A 26,661-nucleotide genomic window follows, 5' to 3' on the forward strand; every position below is an offset into this window, starting at 1 on the left:
AAACCCCTTCTCCCACCTTTATAATAGGCCTTTGTAAACAAGCCCTTCTAGAATTACCCTAATTTGAGTCTGCCCTCAGTTTCCTGCTAGGACTCTGTCTAGTGCCAAGAGTGGCCTTAGGAACTAGATTCTCCAAATAGGATTCTGGAATTGGATTGGTCCTGTATTTGAGCAACATGGGGATAATCTCCTGCTGAGGGAAATAGGATGCAAGTAATTCATGACGTCTGGTAGTAACACAGTTACTCAAATGATCATGGGTAGTAGCATGGGATGCAGTGCAGGTTGGAAGGCCAGACTTTGGCATATCAAGTGGCTGTGGCACTTTGCCCTGTGGCAACAATACTGGTTATAAAGACAGTGGAGGGACTTCCCTGGTGGTGCAGTGGTTAAGAATCCACCTGCCAATGCAGGGGACACGGGTTCGAGCCCTGGTCCAGGAAGATTCCCACATGCTGCGAATCAACTAAGCCCACGCGCCGCAACTACTGAGCCCATGCTCTAGAGCCCGAGAGCCACAACTACTGAGCCCGCGTGCCACAACTACCGAAGCCCGTGCACCTAGAGCCCGTGCTCCGCAACAAGAGAAGCCACTGCAATGAGAAGCCCGTGCACTGCAAGGAAGAGTCGCCCCTGCTCTTCTCCGCAACTAGAGAAAGTCTGTGTGCAGCAATGAAGACCCAACACAGCCAAAAATAAATTTATTAAAAAAAAACCATATTCCAAGATCATGGGCATTTATGAAGTTAAAAAAAAAAAAACAGACAGTAGAGGAACATGGCTTCTTCCTACAGCCCAAGAGATCATATATATATATATATATATATATATATAGAAAATAAATAGAAAATTATGACCATAAAGTTGAGAACGTGTGTGAACAACAGAAGGTTTCCATGAGAGCTTGAAGGAGTTCCTCATGTCTGTGGATGCAAGGAGGGTATAACCGAGGACCAAACCCAGGGTCTGACGGTAAAGGTTGCAGAGTTGCAACACCTCCACCCCAGGTTTCTTATATTGAAGGAAGAGTGCTAATAGGAAAGGACTGGGACCCCAGGGCTTGGGGTGGAGACATCTGGGGAGAACTGGATGGGGCTGAGAATTCTGATCTGCAAATTCCCCTAAATCCCCTTCACCAGCGGAAGCAGCCCCTCCCTACCTAAGTGCACTTCCTTATCTGCATAAAAGCCTTTCAGTGGTCGCCGGGGAGCAGTAATTCTATAAGCTGATACCTGTGCTCCTCAGAACGCCCTCATCGTCCTCATTGCCTCCAAGCCCAGGACCAGCACTCAGCCCCAGCATAGCCTGGAGGAGAAGTGCAAATTAGTAACCTCAGGTACTCAGAAGTTGACCAAGGAACTGATATTGTAATCGAAAAGGTAAACTTGGCAGTTAGTAAGTTTATTACTCCCATGTGGTCTTGCTACATCTAATAAATCTTAAATTTGACGAAAACAAAAGCAAGGACAAAAACAAAAACCAAAAAAGCCCTGCACTGTGAGAAGATAGTCTAGACAGTGAAATACTTATAAGACTCTGTCAATCTGTATAAGCAGGAGCCTGTGGGAGTGGATTCTGAGGGTGTTAGACCAAGGGGAAGAATTATAAGAATTGATTGTGCCAAATTCACTGACATGGGTGCCCTAGCCTAGGATGTGGAATTTAATATTTTGACTTGATCACCCAGGAGTGGTTTTTTTTTTAATTTATTTTTTACTGCAGTATAATTGCTTTACAATGTTGTGTTAGTTTCTGCTGTACAATGAAGTGAATCAGCTATATGTATACCTATATCCACTGCCTCTTGGACCTCCCTCCCACTCCCCCCCATCCCCTCATCTAGGTCGTCACAGAGCATGGAGCTGAGCTTCCTGTGCTTTATAGCATGTTCCTGCTAGCTATTTTACGCATGGTAGTGTATATATGTCAATCCTAATCTCCCAAATCGTTCCACCCTCCCCTTCCCCCTCTGTGTCCACATGTCCATTCTCTATGTCTGCATCTCTATTCCTGCCCTGGAAATAGGTTCATCTGTACCATTTTTCTAGATTCCACATATACGTGTTAATATACGATATTTGTTTTTCTCTTTCTGGCTTACTTCACTCTGTATGACAGACTCTAGGTCCATCCACATCTCTACAAATGACCCAATTTCATTCCTTTTTATGGCTGAGTAATATTCCATTGTATATAGGTACCACATCTTCTTTATCCATTCATCTGTCATTGGACATTTAGGTTGTTCACATGTCTTGGATATAATAATCTGATTAATTGAAGCTTGGACACAGTGATGGCCTTACTGAACAATGTTGAAATTCCAGAACTTCCTTGGAACACTGTGTAGGAAAGTCTGAAGGCTCAGGAGAGTGGGCACGTTGGGGTGGATCTATTATATGCAACCTGCTCGCAACCCTAGGAGAAGCTGGAGGACACTCCCTTCACCCAAGCATTAAGGAATGCATTCATGGGGGTGGGAGACCTCCCCATCCTTGAAGAACTCTATGGTAGTTGTCCTTTGTAAGCCAGAGATGACCATGGGGGGTGTTGTAATGGAAGCTCCTTGATCTCAGTGTGAATAATGGGAAGCCAGGTAGATGGCAGCACTTAACCATCAGAAACAATGGTTTCTGGGACTCCAGGAGGAAAAAAGAATGGGAGAGCACTAAAGAAACCAGCATTATTGAGCATTCACTATGTACAGCCCAGAGAGGTTGTATAGGGTATGTACAATCCCTAGCACATAGTACAAACTTCCTATATTTAGTAAAGGTTAATTTCACCTTAGTAGGAGAGAGCAGGTGGCAGAGGAAGGGCTGAAAGTCCATTGGATTCTGGCGTCTATCTCCACATAAGGGTCCATATCAAAAGAGAAGATAGAAAAACCGCTGTTATAATTCCCAAAGAATCAATGTGGTGTGATGAGCAGAAGCCCCGCCACTTACTAGCTCTGTGCCCGTTGTCAAATTACCTAACCTCTTTGAGCTGTACTTTCCTCATATATAAAGTGAGAATAATAATGACAGTACCTTTCTCAGTGGGTTGTATGAATAGTGCCCAGCACAGGGCTTGGCACGTAGGGATGCTCAGAAATGCTGGTTTCTTCAGTGCTCGCCCATTCTTTTTTCCTCCTGGGAGTCCCAGCCAGGTGTGGAGCTGTCCGTAGTGCTGAAGACATCCTCCTTCCTTTCCTGCCTCCTTCCCTCAGTTCCTCTCTCCTTCATTCCCTCCTTCTCGTCTGTGCTTGGCTCCCCAGAGCCCTAGGGTCTGAACAGATGGAATTTTCCAAACGGTTTCTTCAGGCCCCTATGGAGGACAGGAGGGAACGGGCCATATACGAGGCCCTCCCTCAGCAGGAGTCTTGGGAAGCTGGCAGGCAGCCGGAGTGGTGACTGTGGGACTGTGCGGGCTGTGGTGGTAACGGGGGCTCCCCAGGACAGAGCTCCCTTGGAGAGTCTGACATCCGAGGACGCTCATGCAGGAACCTCAGGATCTGCCGAGAGGCGGTCAATCAGCTCCAACAGCACAGCGTGGCAGGTGGGTCTTTGGGGAGCTGGCCCTGAAGGAGGCAAGAAGGACCAGGTTGGGGCACAGGAGAGTGACCCTTGGATACAGGGCTTGAAGGGGCCCTGGCTCTGACAGGAGTCCCCCATCCTCCTTCCCTGGAATATTTGGGTCATTTGTTTGTTAATGTAACTAAAGGCATCTTCATCTTTTTGCGTTATGGTAGTATGGAGTTGACTAGCTTCATGAACTTGGCTCCATGAGCCAAGCTATCTGTGGCTGGTCCTCAGTGTCCATCCCCTTGAGTCTAAAACTACAAACGGTCCCTCCCTAGGAGGGTGGCACCTGAACCCCTTGTGCCAGAGGTGGGAGCGCTTGCAGCTCACACACTCCTGGGGGAAGGGTTAGGAGAGGGGACGTGGCCAGCTGCAGAGACTAAGATCACCTGTTTCCTAATTTTTGTTGACAGGTAGAATATTGGAGATGAAGGATCTTTGGAGACCCTAAACATATAAACTAAGCCCTCCCTGTACAGATGGCACCGAAAAGGGTGTGAACACTGTCTCACAAGTCAGAGGTGGAGGCGGGGCTAAAGGTGTCCCCTGCCTTGGCCAGAGGCTGCCCTCGCTAAGGGCCTGAGCCTTCTGTGACCCCTTGCAGGCCATCGGCCGCAGAATTCCTGGGACACTGAGCATGGCCAGCAGGACTGAGGGACCAGGGGAGCCTTTTGCTGCTTTGTGGGATGGAGGGAAGTCCGCACCCCTTTCTGTACCCGTTTCCCCATCTGTACACAGAGGAGTTGGCTCAGATGCTTAGATCTCCAGGATCCTTCAGCTCTGATGTTCTAGGTGTTCAATAAAAGAGGTGATTTTTGTCTTTGGCTGGGAGGTGGGAAGTCAGGCTCAGGACCAACTCAGCCCTAACTTTTGGTGAGACCCCAGACAAGTCACTGCCCTGCCCAGAGTCAGTTTCTTCCTCTGAAAAAGAGGATAAGAGGTCTCTCCTCAGGGTCTCCAGGAGCACCAGGCAAAGGAGTGGATCACAGGTGCTTTGGGAAGTACAGATTGAGGGGAGAGGTGTCTGTCATTAATATCAGCCGTATATGCCTATGTTCCCAACCAGAAATGATTAGCTCTTTGTGAGCCCAGAACAAACCCAGCTGCTCTGAGGGGTTCATCCCTTGGGGTGGGATGTTAGGAGACCACTTAGAGCATCACAGCAGAAGAGGAGGGAGCGTACAGAGGGTCCCTCAGAGACTGGTCGAAGAGCAGCCCTCCCCAAGACCCTGGCCTCTGAGCTGGGAGAAACATAGCATCACAGGTTGGAAGGGCTCAGGTCTGGCCAGCCCTGCTTCTTCTACAGATGGGGAGGCTGAGGCCTTGAATGGGGCAGGGGCAGGACTGGGGCTGAAGCTCAGGCCTCCACCTCCCTGTCCAGCTTTCTTTACACCACAGTACACCTGCCTCTCCTCAAAGATGCAAAGATGGTGATGATGGTGACGGTGATGTTGATAACTATTCTGGTTAATAAGTGCCTAGTTAGTTCCCTACTCACCACAACGACTATCCCCACTGTAAACACGCTACACATTTTAGTCTCCACCACAGCTCTGCCAGGTAGCTATTGTCATCTCCATTTTACAGATGAGGAAACTGAGGTTCAGAGAAGTTAAATGTCTTGCCCAAGGTCAGGGGCTAGTAAGTGATAAAATCAGGATTTATTCCTCTGTGTGATGCCAAGGCCCTTCTCATTCCTCTGCACTGAACATAACTTCTAGGAGCTACTCTGCACAGACCATTGCAGTTGGCATTGGGAGGGCATCCTCTTACTCTCCTGATCTACACTCCAAGTGTAGGTGGTTCAGACTCTGGGAAACTGTCCATGAGCCCTCCTCCCGGGGCCCTCAGAGCCTCACCACTGGTCCTGCTACTGCCCGCACTCGGGATCCGCTCTCCTCTTGGCTGGGACTTGCCTCTCTACCAGCTTGGCAGTTTCTTAAGGGTGAGTTTGGATCTTCTGCCTTCCTGGGGTGCCCCCGGTGGAAGGCTGTTGGCTGCATAAATAGTGTGGTAGGAAGATGGATGAGTCCTGTGGGTGAGGCATGAGCAAACGCAGGGTGCAGGCAGAGCCCAGGCAGGAGTTGCAGGATGGGCATGAGGGTCTTGCAACTGTAAGATGGAGTGGGGATGCCCCAGTCCAAACGTCAAGGAGGCCCCGTGTGGGGTGGGACATGAGCTGAACAGATCTGTCCAAATCCTGTCTCTGCCAGCCCCATTCAGTTTCCTGTAGTTTCCTCATCTGTACAGTGGAGATAGAAGGACCTTTGTTTGAACAGGGCTGTGAGGGGGATCGGAGATGGGGCTGTGCACAAGCACTGTAAACCCTTGAGCCGCAAGCACACAACAGGGGAGCTACCCCTACCCAGGCGCTGCTTGTGCTTTGGGGCCCGCAGAGTCTGGCAGATTTAAATGCTGTGAATGGTGCTGGGCTTGAGGGTCAGAGGCAGAGGAGGCTCAGAGGGAGAACCTGGCCCACTCTGGAAGATGAGTGAAGGAAGAAATAATAACAGTAGGTTGAAAGAGGTAAGATTTGTTGAACATAATGTGCACCAGGGACTGCTAAGTGCTTCACATCGTGTCATTTAATCATCATGATAACTCCATAAAGTAGGTTCCATTTTCCACATTTTACAGAAGAGAAAAATGAAGCTCAGAAACTTCAGAGATTGGTCTAGAGCCACAAGGATGGGAAGCAGTGAGCCGGGTCTGGCCAGCTCTGACTCTGGAGCCCAGGCCGAGCCACTGAGCTCCAGCCCAGGACCGTGTGTGGGTATCTCGGGGCTGTGAGCCAGTCCTGCGGAGGAGGTTAGGCCCCAGAGCTGGGGGTCTTCCGATATCATGGGTCCAAATCCCTCATTTTACCAATGAGGAGGCTGAGGTTCTGGGGGCAGGAGGGGTGTCTGCCTCAAAATCATGCAGGAAGCACAGGCAGAAAATGCTAGAAAGCAAACCTCGTCTTTATCCCTCTTTCCAAGGACTGCAGGAGGGCTTGTACCCTGAAGGTTGGTCCTGGAAGCTGCTGCATAGGAAGGCCTGCCAACGCTGCCAGGGCCCGTGAGGGTCTACTCTCAGCCATCCAAGGATAGTCCCTTTCCTGCCACTTCTTTCTGTGCTGCTTTGGGGCACTCTCTTGTGGCTGGCTGGACCTTCACCCTGGGGGTGCTGGGTCCCTGGGACTGTGACCCCATCTTTGCTCAGGCCTTCCCCAGTGTGGCTGCCCAGCTGGCTGTGAACCAAGCCAACCAGGATTCCTCACTGGTGCTGGGCTCACAGCTGACTTCCGTGGTTCTTCCCACGGGCTGTGACACCTCTAGTGCCCTGGCCACATTCCTGGCCCATAAGAACACCGTAGCTGTTTTTGTGGGCCCTGTCAATCCTGGTTACTGCCCAGCAGCAGCCCTGCTGGCCCAAGGCTGGGGAAAGACACTCTTCCCCTGGGTGTGTGGGGTTCCAGAGGGAGGAGGTGTGCTGGTGCCCACCTTGCCTTCGGCTACCCGCGTGCTGCTGTCCGTCATGAGACACTTTGGCTGGGCTCACGTGGCCATTGTGTCCTCCCACCAGGACATCTGGTTGGCTACTGCCCGGCAGGTGGCCATGACTCTCAGGGCATACGGGCTGCCTGTGGGGCTGGTGACCTCTCTGGGACCCGGGGAGCAGGGGGCCACAGAGGTCCTGAAGCAGCTCTGCAGCGTGGATGGTCTGAAGAGTAAGTGTATGTGGGTGTTTTCCTCCTTTGGGCAGCCGGGACTTCATATGGCTGCTGATGGGGAGTTTTCTTATGTCAGACACTGGGCTGAGCACTTGGCAACAGGCCCACATTTAACCCCACAGCAGCCCTGTGAGCTAGTTCTGCTGAGGTCTGCATTTTGCAGCTCAGAGAAGGTAAGTAGCATGCCCAAGTCACACAGCTGGCAAGCAATACAGCTGGATTTTGAGCTCTGATGCATGTGTTAATTGTGAAGTGGGAGTCAAGGGCTTTCTTGGTTCTTGCCTGGTAGAGTGAAGAAAAGGAGAGTGTAGCAGGACCTGAGTCCCAGGAAAGCTGTTAGAGCCATTCTTAGTTTCTTGAAGTTAGAGTCAGATCCTTCATGGATTTGTTGATCGATGGAATGCTTCCTGCATTTATTAAGCCCCTGCTGTGCTGGATGCTGGGTTGTCTGGTGAACAGGACAGACAGAGTGGTTGGTCTCTAGTGGACGACCAAGTGATGGACAGACAAGTGTATAAGCAGGTTATGACAGAGAGGTCAAGGTCACCCCAGGGAGTGGAGGCCAGGAGAACAAGAGCAGGCATCGGTCCAGGCCTTGGGGGATCTGAGGGGGCTTCTTGGAGGAGGTGGCACTTGGCCTGTCTTTAAGGAATTAGTTAGGCAGGGAGAGTCATGGTGGGTTGGGGTGTAGAAAAGAGGTAGCACCTGGAAGACAGAAGGGACCTTAGCGTTCATCTGGACTGAAGCTTTTTCAAACTGTGGGTCATGGCCCTTTTAGGTCAAGAAACCAATTTAGTGAATCAAGACTAGCACTGCCAAAAAAAAAAAAAAAAAAAAAAAAAAAAAAAAAAAAAGAAAGGAAGAGGCTGGACTAGAAAGAGAGAGAGAAGAATGGAACTGAGTAGGACAGAATAAAAATGGTGAATGTGAGCGTGGAGGGCAGGCAGCTAGGAAGGTATCATTCTGTGAAACTTCCAGTTTTGCGTGTGTACTCCTTTTTTATACTCAGCTTTGCTAGCACACCAAGGTAAAATGTGTTTCTTACTGCGGCACTGGCAACAGTTTGAGAACCACTGAGACCAACCGCTGTGCTCTATCTTTGAGGGAGTTGAGGCTGGTACCAGTGAGGAAGGCTGGGGTGGGCAGCCTCTGAGCTCATGTGGCCTGTAGTGAGTTAGAGCCGAGCGGAGGGTGAGGCCTGGCCCAGGTGTGCCCGCCGCCCCTCAGGACGGGCGCCTCACTTCTCTGAGTCCAGTTTGCCAGCAGGGGAAATGGGGATGATGAGACCCACTTCACAGGGTCGAGTGTTTTGTACACGCTTCATTCAAACACGGTCACTGAGCTCTGCTCTGTGCCTGACGCTGGCTGAGCTCTGGGGACACAGAGAGGAACTGGCTGGGCTCCAGCAGAGAGGAGCTTGAGGCTGGCGGGAGACAGATGTGGATACGGGGAACCGAGGAGCCCAGAGGCTGGGGGAGCTGATCTGCATGGGTGTGGGTGTGGGCAGGGCTTTGCCGAGGAGGAGACATCAGGGCAGAGTCTGAAAATGAGAAGTGATGGCAGATGGAAATGAGGGGAAGGCATTGCAGGCACAGGGGTCAGCTAGAGCAAAGGAATGGAGGTAGCATGTTAGCGGGGCTAGGAGAATGAACACTTCACTTCTGTGTGGCAGTGGGAGGGAAACCTCACCAGACGCCTGCTCCACCCCTCTTGCAGGGGGTTGAGTTCTGGCCATGGTGCTGGCTTTCAGAAGCCAGAAGGCAGAGTGGTTAGGGGCACATTCTCTAGGATCAGATCACCAAGATCCCACTCCTGGCCCCATTTCCTACCAGCTGTGTGACCTCAGGCGAGTCACTTAACCTCTCTGTGCTATAGTTTCTTCGTCAATGACATGAGGTTAATGAAAGCCCCAACTTCATGGGGTTGTGAAGATGAGATGGACTACAGTAAGTCCCCTACATATGAATGAGTTCTGTTCTGAGACCGCGTTCATAAGTCCAATTTGTTCGTAAGTCCAATGAAGTTAGCCTAGATACCCAACTAACACAATCGGCCATGTAGTACTGTACTATAATAGGTTTATAATACTTTTCATACAAATAATACATAAAAAACAAACCCAAAAAATAAAGAAAATGTTTTTAATCTTACAGTACAGTGCCTTGAAAAGTACAGTTTACACTATAACAGCTGGCACACAGGGGCTGGCATCGAGTGAACAAGCAAGAAGAGTTACTGACTGGAGGAGCGAGAGGAGGTGGGAGATGGTAGAGCTGAGGGATCGTCGGCACTAGGAGATGGAGGGCAAGCTGCAATTTCACTCATGCCTGAGGTAGATGGAACGCATGTTCGCATCTTTGAAAGTTCGCAACTTGAAGGTTGGTATGTAGGGGACTTACTATATTGCAGGTAAAGGGCTTGGAACAGTGCCCTGCACACAGTGAGCACTGCTTTTAATCAATGTGGGCTTTTATCTTTTAACCGCTCCCGTTGTGTGGGTTAGCTCCCCCTTGTGGCCAAATGGAGAACAGCGCCTCTGAGTCCTTGAAAGAGAAAGGAGCATTTTGGCAGAAGCTGCAACAGAAGCCAGGCAGAGGAGATGGGACCAAGATAGCCCTGGTTCTGTGTCCACTCAGTCCTGGTGGGTCTTTCTCTGAGGGCCCTCCCCACTATTTTGGGGGTAGGGAGGGGTGGCTCCCGCCCATGGTCCATATAGCTTGGCCTCCCCAGGGGTCAGCAGGGTCTGGGGCTCCTGGTTCTGGCTTCTACATGACCAGGAGTCCTCAGTCCCCCTATTCCTGGGTAGGACTTCCTCCTCAGCAAGGAAACCCTTGGCCTTCCTTGATGGCTCCATATTCCTGGATTTTCTGGAGAAAGGGATTGCAGTAGGAACCTGGGCCCCAGCCAAAACAAGTGGTGACCCTTTTTTGACTGGGGTTGCAGCCCTGGTCAGGGACTCAAGATGCAGAGGACTTTTACCTTGGGCAGATGCATGGGACCCTTACCTTGGGCAGGATTCTCTTCTGTCCTGGGTGCCTGGTAATGAAATCAGCTGCCATATTATCATGGGCTGGTTTCTTTTACGAAGGCAAAGGGGAATGCATTCATGTCTGCTTAGACCTGGAGGATGCCACCCAGAGCCACAGTTGAGATTGCAAGCCAATGATAAATGGATAAACAAAATGTTTGTACAGTGGAATATTGTGCAACCATAAAAATGAATGGAGTACTGATACAGGCTACTATATATGGATGAGCCTGGAAAACATGGCAAGTGAAAGTAGCCGGACATAAAAGGCTGCATATTGTACAATCCATTTATATGAAATGTCCAGAAGAGGCATATCCATAGAGACAGAAAGTAGATTAGTGGTTGACTGGGGTTAGGAGGAGAGAGAAATAGTGTGTGACACGTATTGGGTACAGGATTTCTTTTGGGGGTGATGGAAATGTTCTAGAATTAAATAGTGATGGTGGTTTCATAACCTTGTATATAAAACTACTGAGTTATACACTTTTTAAATGGTGAATTTTATGATATATGAATTGTCTAAAATTTTTTTTAAATGTTAAAAAATAAAAAGATTACAAGCTGGGAGCCAGCCTGCCCGGGTTCCGATGCTGGCTCTACGTCCCTGACGGCTATGTATCCTGGGGCAACTCCTTAACCGCTCTCTGCCTTGGTTTCCTCATCTGAAAGTAGAGCTAATGGTGAGCATACTTTTTCGTCCTGCTGTTAACTGAATGACTAAATGTTTGTTAAAATACTTTAGGACAACACAGAGCATGCTGTCAATAAATATTAGCAATTGTCCGAGCCAGTGGGGCAGAGGGAGGGTGGAAATTGGTCAGAATTATTCAGCGGGAAGGTTGGAAGGGACATATTAATACAAATGTATCCTCAGCTGAGGGGATTTTTTTTTTCACCAGGTCAAACCCAGATTTGCCAGGGGGAGCAGATAAAGGGGAAATTCCACCTTTCTCCCGACTGAGGGGGAGGGGAGGGGCCTGGGGAGGGGCAGCAGAGGGGGAGGAGGGGACCTGAGCTGCTCTCCAGGGCCACAAAGTTCTGGGCTTCGGGGAAGGCATGGAAGGTGAGCTGCCGCCTCTCCCCCAGTCGCGGTGCTGTGCACGCGCTTGGCGCTCCTGGGCGGCTCTGAGCAGCCCGCCCTGCTGAGCCGGGCAGGGGCCCAGGGCCTGGCAGACGGGAGGCTGGCCTTCCTGCCCTACGACACGCTGCTCTTCGCCTTGCCCTACTGCAACCGCTCCTACCCGGCCCCGGGCGACGGCAGGCACCTGCAGGAGGCCTGCGGTGTGGTGCTGTCAGCCTGGAGTCCGGCCTCAGACACAAGGACTTTGAAGCTGCCGGGGCCAGCAGAGACGCGGCTGCCCACCTGGAGCCGGGGCAGGGAGGTCGGTGCAGACCTTCGCGGGGCCCGGGACACGGGGCCACGGACAGGTGTGCACGCCCCTTGCCCACTCTGGGCCTTCCTGGCCTCGGCCAGTCACCCCCTGGACAGCCGTCCTGCCTCTGCTGTGGTTACATGACCTGTCCCTAATTGGACAAAGTGTCCCTCTGCCCAGTCCCTGGGTGTACTGTCTGTCTGTCTCTTTCTATCTCTTATAGGTGTGTGTGTGTGTCTATCTGTCTGTCTGTCCATCTCACTTCTTTCTCATGTCTCTCACTGTCTTGGCCACTTTGTCAATTCTCCTTGTCTTGTGTCTCTCCTGCCTCCATCTCTCTGTTTCTGACTCAGTTCCTCTAATTCTCATCTCCGGCACAGCTGCTCTTTCTCTTGCACACATTCTTCCTCTCCTTTCTCCACATCTCTCTAGCACATTGTGAAGATGAGAAAGAGAGAGCAATGGAAGTGTGGGAGAGCAGGCAGGTTTTCTGAAGTCACTGCTGTGGATCTGAAGAGTGTGGGTGTCCGGGATGCGGCTGCCGGCGCAGTTTTGGCTTATAGGACTCAGCTGCCTGAGTCTCTCCTGGGATGTCTGCTTCTTGGTGATAAGAAGACCATAGTGTCTGGAGGTGGTGACAGGGATGTGGATGACGATGGAGGGTCATTCAATCAGTCATTCATCTGACACATGTGGGTTGAGTCCCTCTCATGTGGCACTGTTCGAGGCATCAGGGACGTGGTGATGGGTAAGACAGACTTGGCCTTCAAGAAGCTTCCATTCTGTTAGGGCAAGACAGACAATAACCAAGCAACCCAATAACCAAATTCAAATAGTGATTGTGTCGCCAAGAAAATAAAACAGGATAAAGTGACAGAGAGTGGCTGGGATGGAGTAGTGGGCAACAAGAGACAGGATAGGCAGAGAATGGAGGAGGTGGCACTTGAACTGAGCTCTGAATGATAAGGAGGCAGCCAGGCGAAGATCTGGATGAAGAGCCACCAAGCAGGGGAAAGAGCAAGTGCAAAGGCCCCGAGGCAGAGTGAGCATCAATGGCCAGAGGAACAGGAGGAAAGGGAGTGTGGAACGGCAGGACCGTCATGAGTGATGGGGAAAGGGATCTGAGATGAGCTTGGGGCCTGATCACGTGAGGCTTTGTCAGCCAGGTAAGGAGTCTGATCTTACAGATGAAATGGAAAACCATCAGCGAGGTTTAAGTAAGAAAAGATTTATGTCTTTTAAAAACATGGTTTGGTTGCTTTTGGGGGAATGGTCTGAAGAGGACCAGATGAAGCAATAAGGCCCTTAGGAGGCTCCTGTGTGGTTCAGGTGAGCAGTGACGGGGGCTGGGACCCAAGTGACAGTAGTAGATGTGGCGAAAGGTCAGTTAGATTGGGAACAAATTCTGGTATAAAACCAAAAAGATTTGATGATGAACTGGAAGAGAGAAATAGAGAAGTTGGGGGCTTCCCTGGTGGTGCATTGGTTGAGAGTCTGCCTGCTAATGCAGGGGACACGGGTTCGAGCCCTGGTCTGGGAAGATCCCACATGCCGCGGAGCAACTAGGCCCGTGGGCCACAACTACTGAGCGTGCGCATCTGGAGCCTGTGCTCCGCAACAAGAGAGGCCGCAATAGTGAGAGGCCCGCGCACCGCGATGAAGAGTGGCCCCCGCTTGCCACAACTGGAGAAAGCCCTCGCACAAAAACGGAGACCCAACACAGCCAAAAATAAATTAATTAATTAATTAATTTAAAAAAAATGTTTAAAAAAAAATGGTAAAAGAGAAGTTGGGAATCAAGCCTAGGCTTGAGAAACTGGGCAGGTTGTAGTTCCATTTCTTAAAATCTGGGAGGAGTGGAGTTTGGTGCGGTAGAATCAGGAGTTCAGTTTTGGGCATATTAGGTAAGTCTGAGATGTCTGTGAGTGGTGGTGGCCGCCATGATGGTGGAGATGGTGAGGCTTCTGAGTGGGGACTGAAGTAATGGTGGGACTAAAGAAAGCGCTGCATTGGGGAATGGGGAAAGGGGATAATAATTCAAACAATTGCTGCTGGCAGGAGGGCCAGGACCCAGAAATGTGTGGGAGCCTATGCCATGGGGTTATGGGGTTGAGGGACCTTCTCTTCCACAGGTGTCCCCACTCTTTGGAACCACCTATGATGCTGTTTTCCTGCTGACCCATGCCCTGAACAGCTCTGAGAGCCACGGGGCGGGACTCTCAGGGACCCACTTAGGGGACCACACAGGGTCTCTGGATGTGGCTGGCTTTAGCCAGAGGATCCGGACAGATGAGAAGGGCAGGAGGCTGGCTCAGTATGTCATTTTGGACACAGATGGTTGGGGAAGCCAGCTGGTCCCCACTCACATCCTGGACACAGGCCCATGGCAAGTGCAGCCCCTGGGCAGGGCCATACACTTTCCAGGAGGAACCCCTCCGGTACGTGACTCCAGCTGCTGGTTTGACCTTAATACTCTCTGCATGAGAGGTAATTCATCTATCCATCCATCCATCCACCCATCCATCCATCCATCCACCCATCCATCCATCTGTCTATCTGTCCATCCATCCATCATTCATTCATTAAGGCTCTCCATGTGGACAGTCACGTGAGGAGCAGGAGAAGGAGCAAGGAAAAGACTTGACCCGCCATTGAGAAGACTGACCCAGAGGTTGTGAAGCTCCAGGGAAGACTAGCAAGGCCTCGCCTCAGCCTAGCAGAGCTAAAGCATTTACAGAGCACGTTCCCATGTCTCAGCTCTCCTAAACTGCACCGCAGCCTTGTGACAAGGACACTGTCCTCTGTGGGCCCCAGTGGACAGCTGAAGCTCAGAAAGGTTAGGTGACTTGCCCAGGGTCACACAGGGAGGCCTCCAGTCTTCGACTCCAAGTGCAGGATTCCCTTTACCTCATGACCACTGGGGAGTGTGAGCTGTGAGGCCCACATGTTCTCATTTCTGACATTCATCTACCTGGATTTTCATCCCTGATGGAATTGCACTGACATGCAAGCACATAGGTAGATAGAGATGAGCACACATCTACATGTATATGCAAGTGCACCCACACTTCCTAGTGCACACCTAGTTACAGCTACCACCGTCGGTGGGTAGATTCAGGTCTGGCCAGGCTCGCTTATGTCCCTGCCCGCCCCAGACCTTCAGCAGCCACCCCACCCCGTGACCTCGGCTCTGCTGCTCTGTTAGCTCCATCTCCCAACACTGCTTCGCTTCTCCTTTCCCCAAACACACGCCACCCTTTCTGGCCTCCCTGTGCATGTGCGTTTTCCTCTTCCTCGAGTGCTCCCACTTTGCATGGCTAAATCCTTCCTCTCCTTGCAGAACAGCTCTGCAGTCAGGGCTGGGAGCCCACCTCAGTGCTCCCCATAGCCTCTGGGTGCACGACTTCACAGGGTGTGTGTCCTGCGCTGGGGAGGACCAGTGCCATCTGTCCCCAGACTAATGGAAGCTCATAAGAAGAAGCCTTCAGCCAACGGTTTCTTTGCCTCTCTTTTCGTCCACAGATATTGACTGAGGACTTCCTAGGCACCAGGCACTGTGCTCAGCCCTAGGGAAGGAGGAATGAATGAACCATCGTCCCTGCACTGGCTTAGAGCACTGGCCCTCACCCCTGACCCCCCAGTACACCGTGAGCTCCATCACAGTGCTGGCTGGCAGTGACCGTGACTCTCATCTGCCGTTGCATCTTCAATTCTCGGCACTGAGCTCAGCACACAGTGGATGTTCCAGAAACGATTGCTGATGGATTTGTTGAATGAATGAATGAATACCTGTCAGAGGGTAAATTCTGCGAGCCAGGGCTGATGGAGGAGGTGCTTGTAGAGATCTCTGGGCTCCAGCGGCCCCTGGCTGCCTCCATCACGGCTTTACCACATTGTGTGGTGTTATCTCTGCTGTTCCCGCCTCTGCCACCAGACAGAATCCCCCAGAGAATGGAGCCTGGGGCTGGTCTTCGAGAATATTAGCTCCATGAGGGCTGGGACGATGTTTCATTCAGGCTCCCCCCACCCCTCAGCGGCCTCTCTTACTTGGGTGCCTAATTGGCATCTCCAACTTGACTTTGTCTGAAATTGAATTCCCCATCTGCCCCCCGGCCTCCTCCCATCGTCTTCCCCACTGCAGGTAATGGCAACCCCATCCTCCCCGAGGCCCAGGCACCCTCGTCTCCTCACACCCTACACCCAGCCTGTCAGCAGCACCCTGGGGCTCCATCTTTAGAATTTGCCCAGAAGCAGAGCCCTGCTCACCACTCCCCCGTCTCCTCCCTGGTCCAGGCCCCCGTCGTCTCTCGCTAGGTTACTGCAGCGGCCTACCCGCAGGCCTCCCTGCTTCTGCTCTTGTCCTGGACCTCACCGTGGCAGGTTGGAGGATCCTTGGAAAACACAGTCAGATCTGGCTCTCCCCTGCTCAGGGCCTGCAGATGCCCCCCTTGCCCGGAGTCCAGCCAGTGCCCTCTCTGCCCTCAGCTCCCTGCCCTCCGTCTTCCTCACATGTGGTTCTGCCCTCCCGTTGAATACACCAGGCACACTCCTGCTTCAGAACCTTTGTGCTTGCGGCTCCCTAGGCCTGGACTGCTTTCCTGTCTATGCTTCTTCCCTCACCTCCTCCAGATTGCAAGTCAAGCTTCCTTTCTGGGAGCCTGGGTGAGGGGCAGGGTGGGCGGTTTTTGGGAGCCCAGATGCCTGAGCAAGGCTGCTTGGGTTTGAACCTAGGCTCTGCCACTCACACAGACAGTTGCCTATCTCTCTGCTTTCTCTTCCACAAAATCATGGTCATGACGGTACCTACTTCTAGAGGTCATTGTACAGAATAACTGAATTGAAATACGTGACATCCTTAGCATAGGTGTTTAGTGCAATACAATGTACAATAGTATAGTGAGTACTACAAGCTATTCAGTGCTATTATTATTGTCTGGACTTAACTCAAATTGGGGGAGATTCATCAGCGGGCAGACAGACAGTGCTTATACTTCAGCAAAAGAAAGGAAGGGAGGGAGGCAAAGAAGGAAGAAGGTATGCCTCCCCCCAACTTCTGTGGCAGTGGAGGTCAATGTCCTCTCTCCAGAATAGGGCCTGGCATTTCACCACCTTGCCAGCCCAGGCTGAAACTGGGGTTGCCCAAGCAAAGTAGCCCTCTCCACCTTGCCCAGCGGTCCTGAGCAGCCTTTTCACACCCAATCCTGATATGAGGGCTGGAGAGGTTTAGATTCAGTGTAAGGAGGGCCCTTCTAACAGTCAAAGTGAATGACACTGAAATTGGCTGCCAAAAGAGGTAGTGAGTGGCCCATCGTGGAGAGTGTGCAAGAAGTAGGATAATCATTGACAGGGATCCACAGTATTTACTCAGCATCTTGCTACTTGGGCCTGGGCACTGCCTGTGTGGGTCTACCCCGGGGCTTCTCTCAGCAATGGGCCAACCTAGGTCACCCTCCTGCTTGCTTTGGCAAGGGACAGTGAGATCCTGGGTCCCTGAGGCCCTGAGTGGGGGGCAGCACCCAGCCCAGGATAGCCTCTGGACAGAGCCTGGGCCACCAGCTGACAGGGAAGCTGGAAGGTCAGAGGTGAGACCAGCAAGATTTTAAAGTTGCTGAGGACACTGTGATTTCTCAGGGGCTGGGTTCTCAAATTCAACAGCTGACTGATGCTCTGACTCTCCTATTCCGTGCCCCACGGTTGATGAACCGGGCTAATTATTTCTAGGGGAAGCAGCATGAGGCTCTTGCTCCTTCTTTTCCACCTTCTCCCTTGGGGAATCCCATCATTTTTCTCTTCTGCTGAAAGGAGGCTTTAATGATGTACAAAGCATGTTTTGTCTGCTCCTCTGAATGAGCTGCGGGCGAGGCTGAGGCAGAAATCCATCAGTGACGAGGGGAGAGAAGGCTAAGGTTACAGAAAGCCCTGGGCGAGGACAGAGCCCCTGCCTAAGGCCCCCACCGCTCTCACCCTCCCCTCTCTCCTCCCCTAGGGTTCCTGGGTCACAGAGACCCCCTCACTTCGCTGGGTTTGGGGTGTCATAGGTGCCCGAGGCCTGCAGAGTAGAGCCGACCTCGGCCTTGGGAGCTAACACACTTTCTATCCACTATCTCATTAGCCCTCTCCATGTGGGTGTGGGTGTCATCCTCGCTTTACAGAATTGGGACATGAAGTTCAGAAAACTGAAGTCCCTTGTCTGAGGTCGCAGAGCTAGAAATGGTAGAGTGAGGACTAGAACTCAGGTCTGTCAACCAAAGGAGACAAAGTCTGACTAGTTTCCGCTGGCCGGGCTCTTCCTGGCTTGAGGCACACAGAAAGAGCACACTTATGGGGAAGAAGCTGAGGCTGAGAGAGGCTGAGGGTTTGCCCGAGTTGGAGACCAGCAGCGGGTGAACTCTTGTTGTCTTTTCTTAAACAGGGAGAGTGGGTGTGGCTGAAGAAGTTTGAAGCTGGCACAGCCCCTGAGCTGCGGCCGAGCTGCCTCAGCCTCCTGAGAAAGATAGAGCTGCAGAGGGCGTGGAGGGTGGGCTGCGGACGGGGTGCTGTCAGGAGACCCTTACCGGTCTGGATTGGTCTCTACTCAATGCAGAAGCTTCTACCTTCAAAAAAGGAAGTGCTTCCTATCATCATGATCACTGCCCCATTGTCATCACAGATATACCCCATCACTGTCAGCATCACACACCAGCATCCCCAGCGTCACATCACCACCCCAGTATGATCATCACCATGACTACCAGGGGCACAATCCTCTTCATCACTATCATCACATGGTACAATCAGCACCACTGAAGGACCTCAACTGTATCCTCCATCCCTCTACACATCCATTCATTTGTCCACTACTTTTTGAGCACCACCTATGCTCTGGGCTTTGGGGACACAGCAGTAGAGAAAAGAGACAGGATTCTTTTCCTCGGGGAGCTTCCAGTCACCTATCGTCACTACTCACATAAGCCCCTTCACCCCCGAGATGGTCACCATCCTGAGAAGCACTGTGGGATGGAGGACAGAGCGTAAGATTTGAGTCAGGAAGATCTGAGATGGAATCCTGCCTCCATAGGACACTTAGCTTTCCTGTAAAATGGAGCTAATGAAATCCACCCCAGGGGAATTATGAGGATTGGAGAGAATAAATGAAATAACCTAGAACTGTCTCTGGCAGGTAGAGTGCCTTTGGAAAATCATGGATTTTATTATTATTTCCAACACCACCACCATCTGAAATCAGCTTTGGAGAGATTCAGTGTCTGGAGGTTTAGGTTAGGCATTTCCCAGTGGGAATCTTGCAATCAATATGTGTAGATGTTTCTTAAAAGAAAAGGTTCTATCTGTGGGCAAATGAGTTTGGAAGTTTCTTGGCTTAGACACAGGACTTCTCAGAACCTTTACTATGCTGTTCTGGTTATCTATGACTGTGTAACAACTTATCCCAAAAAGTAGTGGCTTTAAACATCAACCATTTTATAATATCTTACAATTTTGTGGGTAGGAAATTTGAGCAGCGCTCAGCCAAGCAGTTCTTCAGTTCCACTTGACCTGTATTGGGGGTTACTCAGTGGTTTTTCGGCTTGTAAATGGGCTGTCAGTGCTTGGCTCTCAGGTCAAACCAAGTCTACTGCCTGTTTTTGTAGAAAAAAATTTGATTGGAACACAGCCATGCTTGGGCCTGGGCACTGCCTGCGTGGGTCTACCCCGGGGCTTCTCTCAGCAATGGGCCAATGGGTTCGTTTATGTAACTCTCTATGGCCGCTTTCACACTGCATTGGCAGAAGTATTTGTGACAGAGATTGCAAGGCCTACAAAGCCGAAAATATTTACCATCTGGACTTTAACAGGAAAGTTTGCTGACCCCCTGTCTAGAAGGCCTCAGATGGCTTCACTTGCATGCTTGGGGCCTTGGCTGGGCAGTTGGAAGAGAGGACTCATCATGACATGCCTTCCCACAGTGGGTACTCTCAGGGCCTCTCCCCGTGGTCTCGCCAGTGTGGTGACTCAGGGTAGAGTGACTTCTTATGAGCATTCAGGCCTCCAACTGAGAGGGCGCCAGCAAACAGGAAATGGAAGCCGTCAGTCTCCTAAGACCTGGACCCAAAACACGCAAGATCACTTCCACCGTGTTCTATTGGTCACAGTGTCACAGAGCCTGCTCAGATTCAAGGGGAGGGGTCAGAGGCCCAAGCTCTTGCAAGCAGGAGTGTCAAAGGATTTGAGGCCATTCTTACCTCACCGTGTATGCTAATAAGCATGAGAATCTCTAAGGAGGGGGAAGAGTATTCAGGTTTCCTACACTTAGTTGAACCCTGACCTGTTTTAGCGAGGAAGGCCGTGCCAGACAATGGTTTCATCTTTCCTGCTCGGGCGAATGCTAGCCTTGCTGGCTGGATTCGAGCTCTCTGACCTGCTGGACTGCTTGTGCCTGATCTCTTCTGCTCTTCTGCTCATCAGTCTCTGAGTCTTGGGGAGAGAACTTACAAAGTTTCTAGGTCCATGATGTCACTTAGGTTGAGAATAGTCCTAGATCCCTATTCTGTGGAGTTGGCTACAGCCTATTCACTTATTCATCCGTGATTCTTACACACACTCATTTCGCTGGCTCATTCATTCATCCATCCACCCATCTACTTACCCATCCACCCATTCATCATCCATCCACCCATTCATCCATCCATCATCCATCCACTCATCCTTTATCCATCCATCCATCCATCCACCCATTCATTATTCATCCATCCACTCATCCTTTATCCATCCATCCATCCATCCACCCATCACATCCATCCAACATTTCTGATGCCTCTCTGTGTTCAGCTGTGTGCTGGGTGCTAAGTACTGGGGGTCAGATGTCCACACTTTGAGAGTCCCCTGGGGGCTGCTAAGGTGACCATTCCCCTGGCAGATGCGGGAGCTGCGGCATGAGAACATTGCCACTTTCCTGGACTTCTTTGTGGCCCCTGGGGTCAGTGCTCTTGTGTTGGAGCACTATGCCTGGGGCAGCCTGGAGGACCTGCTGCGGAATGAGGATCTGCGGCTGGACTGGACTTTCAAGGCCTTCCTGGTGCTGGATATGATCCGTGTGAGAACACTTCTCAAACCTGGAGCTGTGGAGGCAATGGGGAGGGAAGGGAGACAAGAGATGCTCAGATTTCCTAGGCCTGGGCTCTTTCTACTTTGTCTAACTGAGAAAAATCTGACAGTGTGGCAAAGGGTGAGGGAGGCAGGAAGGTTTCCTGGGGTCCGTGGGAATTCTGAGAGAAGCAGGGGTCCTTCTCATTCACCACAGGCCTCAGGGGCCCCCATTATTCCACCACAGGGGGTGTGGTATCTGCACCATCGGCATTTCCCTCCTGGCCGCCTCAAGTCCCGAAACTGTGTTGTGGCTGGACGCTTTGTGCTGCAGGTCACTGACCATGGTTATGCAGAGCTCCTGGATGCTCAGCGGGCTCCCCGCCCCGGCCAGCCCCGGAAGGTCAGCTCAGGGGTGGGCAGGAGGCTGCCAGTAGGTTCTGAGGCCTCTGTTTACACCGGGTGCTTGTGAGGCAAGGGGAGAGGGGGAGATGTCCGGTGCTCCGGTACTTCCTGTGGTGTGACCTTGAGATGATGGCTTTTCCCCGCTGAGCCTCGGGGCCCTTACCTGTGAATGGGGGAGGACAGAAGCACCTCCCTCCTCCGGGGCTGTAGGGACAGGACGACGACACCACATGTGTGAAGTGCCGCCCAGCTTGGGTGGTCAGCGGGTGACGGCTGTGTGGCCTCATCCTGTGATTGCAGAGCTGCTGTGGACGGCTCCGGAGCTGCTGCGGGGGCCCGGGGATCCTGGGCGGGGCACCCTCAAAGGAGACACCTTCAGCATTGGCATCATCCTGCAGGAGGTGCTGACTTGGGGCCCCCCTATGGCTCCCCAGGGCTCTCAGCGGAAGGCACAGTATCCTCCGCCTCCTTCCTTGGCCTGTCTCGGGCGGAGACGCCATGTAGTTGAGGAGCTCTGTGAGCATCAGGAAATTGGGGCCTGAAAATAACCACACAGACACACATGCCTGGTTTGACAGCAAGAACTGGGTTTCTTTGACTTAAGCCAGGCAACCTTCAGCAACTCTGCCAAAATGGCAGCTGACCAGCTCCAGGGCTAAAGACGTTGGTTTCTGGGTATAAGCCCAACCCCTTCCTTCCTCTCCCAATGTCACTGCCGTGTCCAGAGGTGCTCATGCCCTAACCACCGGGCTGCCCAGCACAGACTTTGAGTCTATGTAGACCTCAGTTCTCCCCCTGGATCACTTACTTACTACGTGACCTTACACAAATCACTTACCCTCTCTGAGCCTCAGTTTTCCCATCTTTATAGTGGGGATCAGATTTAAAAATGTGTCAGACATCTGGTCCATGCCTGATGTCACCAGTCGGCTCAGTATTTGGGGGCTTGGTCCTCTGCCTGAATGGGGCTCCTTGAAGAGCATCTTTGTCCCCCTGCTTTTGGGTGTAATCACTCACACCTTCCTCATCATCACCTGGTCTTAGGCATTTTCTCTTCTGACCCCAGTGCCAGGGCCCAACTTCAGAAATATTTCCTCCCCTTCTGTGTTCACTGTCAGGGCTCCCTGGACTCTAGGCTGCTCTTCTAATTGTCCCCCTGCTGCCTCTGCCCCATTCCAGGGACCTGTCTCACAGATACCCTGCATCTCGGCCCGCAGTACAGGCAGGGATGGAGCAGAACCCACCACCCCTCCCACCCCAGATGGATAACGTTTAACTCACGGGGAGGCCTGGCCTCGCTTCTTTTCTCCACAAAGCATTGCTCCATGAATAATGAGCATTCCAGGCCCCAGATTTATGGGGTGGAAGAGTGGGAAGGGAAGGGGCTTGGTCATGCCGTTTGTTCAACTCTCCTCAACTGCTCCGCCACCCCCGGCAACATCTGCCTGCTGAGAGAGGGGGGACCAGCCAGATGGGTCTGTCAGCCATGCCACCGTGCAGGGCCCTTCAGACCGGGGCTTCTCATGCTTTAGGGGCGAGGTCTGGAACCCCAGGGTCACCCCTGGGTTGGGCTGTCAGTCCTGGACCTGCTACTGCCTGGCTGCAGTTTTCCTGGTGTCAGGCGGTAAAATGTCGAGAGCATAGTCTTTGGGGGACACGAACTTGAGACCAGCTCCATACCAGTTCACCTTGTGACTCTGAGTAAATCTCTTTCAGGCTCTGAGCCTCAGTTTTCTCATCTGTAAAATGGGGACCATGATGCCTGCCTCCCAGAGTATTTGTGAGGAGTCAGTGAAATGCCTTAGACAAAGTGCCTGGCATACGGTGGGCCCTGGGCGGTTTTAGGGGTGTGCTAGTGGGGAAACCCATGTTCTCTTCTGACTCTCCCAGTTGGAAGCAGACCTCCTTGCTCTTAGAAATAACATCTTTTTAAGATCCTGTCGTGGTTGGGGGGGATACTTGTGGTTTCCAAAGCACTTTCATATGCGTTATTCCATTGGACAACCCTGTGAGGTGGGCTAGTGCACTCTTTTCAGAGATGAATGAAGTGAGGCTCAGAGAGGGGAAGGGACTCCTTAGCGGGAAGCCATGGGTCTAGGATTTGGGTGAGCTCAGTGCTCTTGCCCTAAACTCTCCTGGAGTCGTCCACGGAGCAACTTCTCCACGGAGCTGGCTGTGCAGCCTACCCGGTCAGCGGCCAGCAGGGCTGATCCACCACAGTGATGCATGGGGTGTGGACGGCGGGCCCGGCATGGGGAGGGAACACGAGACCCGGCCTGGCCTGGGCCAGGGGTTCCCAACATGCTTGCTGTGAGGACTCCACTTTAATGACAAAAAAGTTTGGAGCCTCACATGCTACTATTTGACTTTTAATATCCGCTGACTGAGGAAATGCCCAAAGACAAAAGTCTGCTCTGAAATCAGCAACACTTTGAAATGGATCTGTATTTTACGCATCACAACACCATCCAAATACTTTTGAAAAAGAGCTGGACGTGTGTGTGTGTGTGTGTGTGTGTGTGTGTGTGATATTATTGGTTCCATCTGCACACACTCCTTTGCAAGCACATACAGCTTCCCAGACCCTTTACTCAGAGGCCCTCAGGGTCTGACGCCTGCAGACCGGGAACCTCTGGGCAGAGAAAATCGTGCAGGCTGGGAGGCGATCAGGCTCAGTTCCGGCGTCTGCTTGTTACTGACCCTGTGGCTGTGGGTGACCTAGTTCACCACCCCGGAACCTCAGTTTCCCTGTCTGTAAAATGGGACAGTGAATCATGGGCTGCCCCCAACACGGAGGCCAGCCAAGGGGAATCCAGAAAGAAGCTTCTCCTCACTGGTTCCAGGGGACCCACCTTCTCACTGTCTCTGAGGAGGATCACAGCCCTCCTCAGAGATTAACCTGCTATACCTCTAACAGCCCTGTGTGGTCTGTACTATTATTATGCCATTTTGATAGGTGAGGAACTGAGGCTCAGAGAGATGGCATAACTTGTACAGAATATAAGTGGATAATCTCGAAGTCCTCTCCTGTGCTGCTGAGGGCCTGAGCTTGGTACCCTGCCTCACCTCCTCCCGGTGCTCCCGTGACTCTCTCAGCTCCCACAGGCCCCACTACAGCTTCCCGAGGTGGGGTTATTTCCATTGGTTGTTAGGTGGGGAAACCGAGGCACAGAGTGATGGCAAGTTGCAGAGACGGAGCTGGATTGTTGATCTATCTGATCTCGACTTAGTCTGTGGTCTTCATCATGTGGAGCGGGGACAGGAAGATCCACAGCAGGGGTGGTCCTGGGAAAATAGTCATCATGATGGTGATAATGATAAGCAGAGAGTCTTGCTTCACACTTGCGGAGAGTTGGTACCAGACAGCCTCCAGGTGGCAGGGCTGGTAGAAAGAGCTGCACTGCGCAGGTCTCAAGCACATTCGTGGTCATTGCTGGTAACAGAGCAGTAACAAGTTGTGCAGGGTTCAGGGCTTGGGGTGAACCTAGAACCCCGAGATCTAGCATCTGTCATCTCCTCCCTCAGCACCCTTCTTAAGAAGGCAGTTTATTAAGCTCATTTCACAGACGGGGAGACTGGGGCTCAGAGAGATTGCTGTCTTGTTCGCCATCTCATAGAGAGGTGGTGGCGGATTCAGAATTCAAACCCTGTTCGCCTGTCTCCTAGGCTGAGACCCCTTCCCCGGCCACACTCTGGGGCGGACCCAGGAAAACAGCAATCCTGGTCCACTGGCCAGCACCTCCCGGGGCACAGATCAAGGGGCTGAGGAATACCCTCGGGGCCTGATGTCTGCACCCCACGGGCCCACCCTGCCCTCCCTCTCAGGATCCCAGGCCCACCCCTTCCCACCAGCCCTCCTGGGGACCTCAGCCCCACTGCCCGGCCCGTGCTTGTTGCAGAAATCATCAGGAAGGTGGTGTCTCCCCCTCCCCTGTGCCGGCCACTGGTGTCTCCTGACCACGGGCCACCTGAGTGCATCCAGCTGATGGAGCAGTGCTGGGAGGAGGCTCCGGAGGACAGACCCAACCTGGACCAGATCTGTACCCAGGTCAGTGTCCCCAGAGGAGCTGGCTGCTCACAAGAAACGGCTGATCAGTGCACCTCACTTTCCCCAGTGGGGGCCCCGCACTCTCCCCGGGGCCTGGAACCACTGCGCAGAAAGGGGGCAATGGGCCAGCATCATCATCGCTGAGGGTGAGGCCCGAGGTCCACCATCTGAGGAAAGCTTTCTCAGAACTCTGGGTTCAGGGACATTTGCCTTCCTGAGCACCAAGACCCGTGCTAAGTGCTGTGCTTACTTCATTTAACCCTAATGATAGCTCTCCAAGGAAGCATTGCTGTTATCTGGGCTCTACAAGAGAGAAACCCAGGCACAGTGAGGTGAGGGGACTTGCCAAAGGTAAGCGAGGGAGTGAAAGGTGGGGCTGGAACCCAAACCCAGGTTTGTCTGTGCAGTGCTGATGCTGGGGACCCAACCCTGTGCCGGGCCTCCTGGCACCAGAGCAGAGGGGCCATTTGTGGCTGTGTAGGCAGCGCTGGTTCCCCGCATCAGGGGATGGAAGATGTGAAGGGGACTGGGGCCCCCCAGGCCTGCCTCGGGGACTGCACTGGGAGGGGGGAGGCAAGCCTGTACGAGTTTGCAGGGCGGTGGTGGCGTGTGTGGGCCTGACTGAGCTGGCTAATGGCTCCCACAGAGCAACCCATCAAGCCTGAGGTGACATCTTTGTGCCTCCCGTTCCTGCCCTCCACTCCCAAGCCGCAGTGGAACGTTGCCAAGGAGAGGTTCAGTGAGCGAGAGGGGCTTCCAGACAGGTGATGAGGGAGAGAGAGACAGGAAGACAGGAGAAGCACACAGGTGTCCTATGGGAAATCTGGACTCATAGTGAATGAGCTCTCAGTGGCCACTGTGAGGGTGGGTTGCAGAGCTAGGACGAGCAACCAGTTCTTATAACACCAGCCTAGAATCTTTCCAGGGGTCAGAGATTGCCATAGCTAGCGAGGTGGGGGAGAAAGCTCTTGCCCTGAGTGAGGGGTGAGCCTGCCTAAGGCTCAGTGGCAGAGAAGGCAGAGACAGGCACATGATATGCGTCACATGCAGAAGGTGAGAATTACGTCACATTGTGGGGAGGCTAAGGGTCAGAAGGCCTGCATTCAGATCTATGCTCCCACTTACCTACTACTTGATCTTGGCCAAACTGATTGCACTGTTGAGCCTCAGATCTCCTTAGGTGATGCCTAGAAAGACTAACTCTGGTCTAACTTGACATGTTGGTGTGACCATCAAGTGAAATAACCAAGCCAAAAAAAAAAAAAAGCAATTTTCTGAGGAGAGAATGAGGAGAAAGGGCACTGACCTTGAAGTCAAAAGACTTGGGCTCTGTTCATATAACATTGTTCTGGGAGTACCAGCCAATGCAATTAAGCAAGAAAATGAACGTTGTAAAAGAAGAAGAAAATGATTGTTATTTGTAGATCCTATGATTTTGTTCCTGGGCAATGCAAGGGGAACAATGGAAA

At 52.2% G+C, this 26,661-nt stretch overlaps 1 protein-coding gene across 1 annotated transcript in view; it reads left to right on the top strand.

Annotated features, from left to right (window-relative positions):
• LOC118899508 (guanylate cyclase D-like) overlaps positions 1–26,661 on the top strand; it is a 69,690-nt gene that overhangs the window by 26,503 nt on the left and 16,526 nt on the right. Inside the window, 15 exon segments of the mRNA XM_036861291.1 lie at positions 1,246–1,336; positions 3,439–3,540; positions 6,616–7,272; positions 11,393–11,593; positions 11,596–11,677; positions 13,805–14,166; positions 15,821–15,886; positions 15,994–16,145; positions 18,092–18,196; positions 20,573–20,749; positions 20,987–21,107; positions 21,110–21,142; positions 21,445–21,552; positions 21,555–21,593; positions 25,044–25,192. Coding sequence (XP_036717186.1) covers positions 1,246–1,336; positions 3,439–3,540; positions 6,616–7,272; positions 11,393–11,593; positions 11,596–11,677; positions 13,805–14,166; positions 15,821–15,886; positions 15,994–16,145; positions 18,092–18,196; positions 20,573–20,749; positions 20,987–21,107; positions 21,110–21,142; positions 21,445–21,552; positions 21,555–21,593; positions 25,044–25,192 — 2,445 coding nt within the window.

Source organism: Balaenoptera musculus, chromosome 8 (assembly GCF_009873245.2).
Source record: "Balaenoptera musculus isolate JJ_BM4_2016_0621 chromosome 8, mBalMus1.pri.v3, whole genome shotgun sequence".
In the NCBI taxonomy this organism is placed as follows: Eukaryota; Metazoa; Chordata; class Mammalia; order Artiodactyla; family Balaenopteridae; genus Balaenoptera; species Balaenoptera musculus.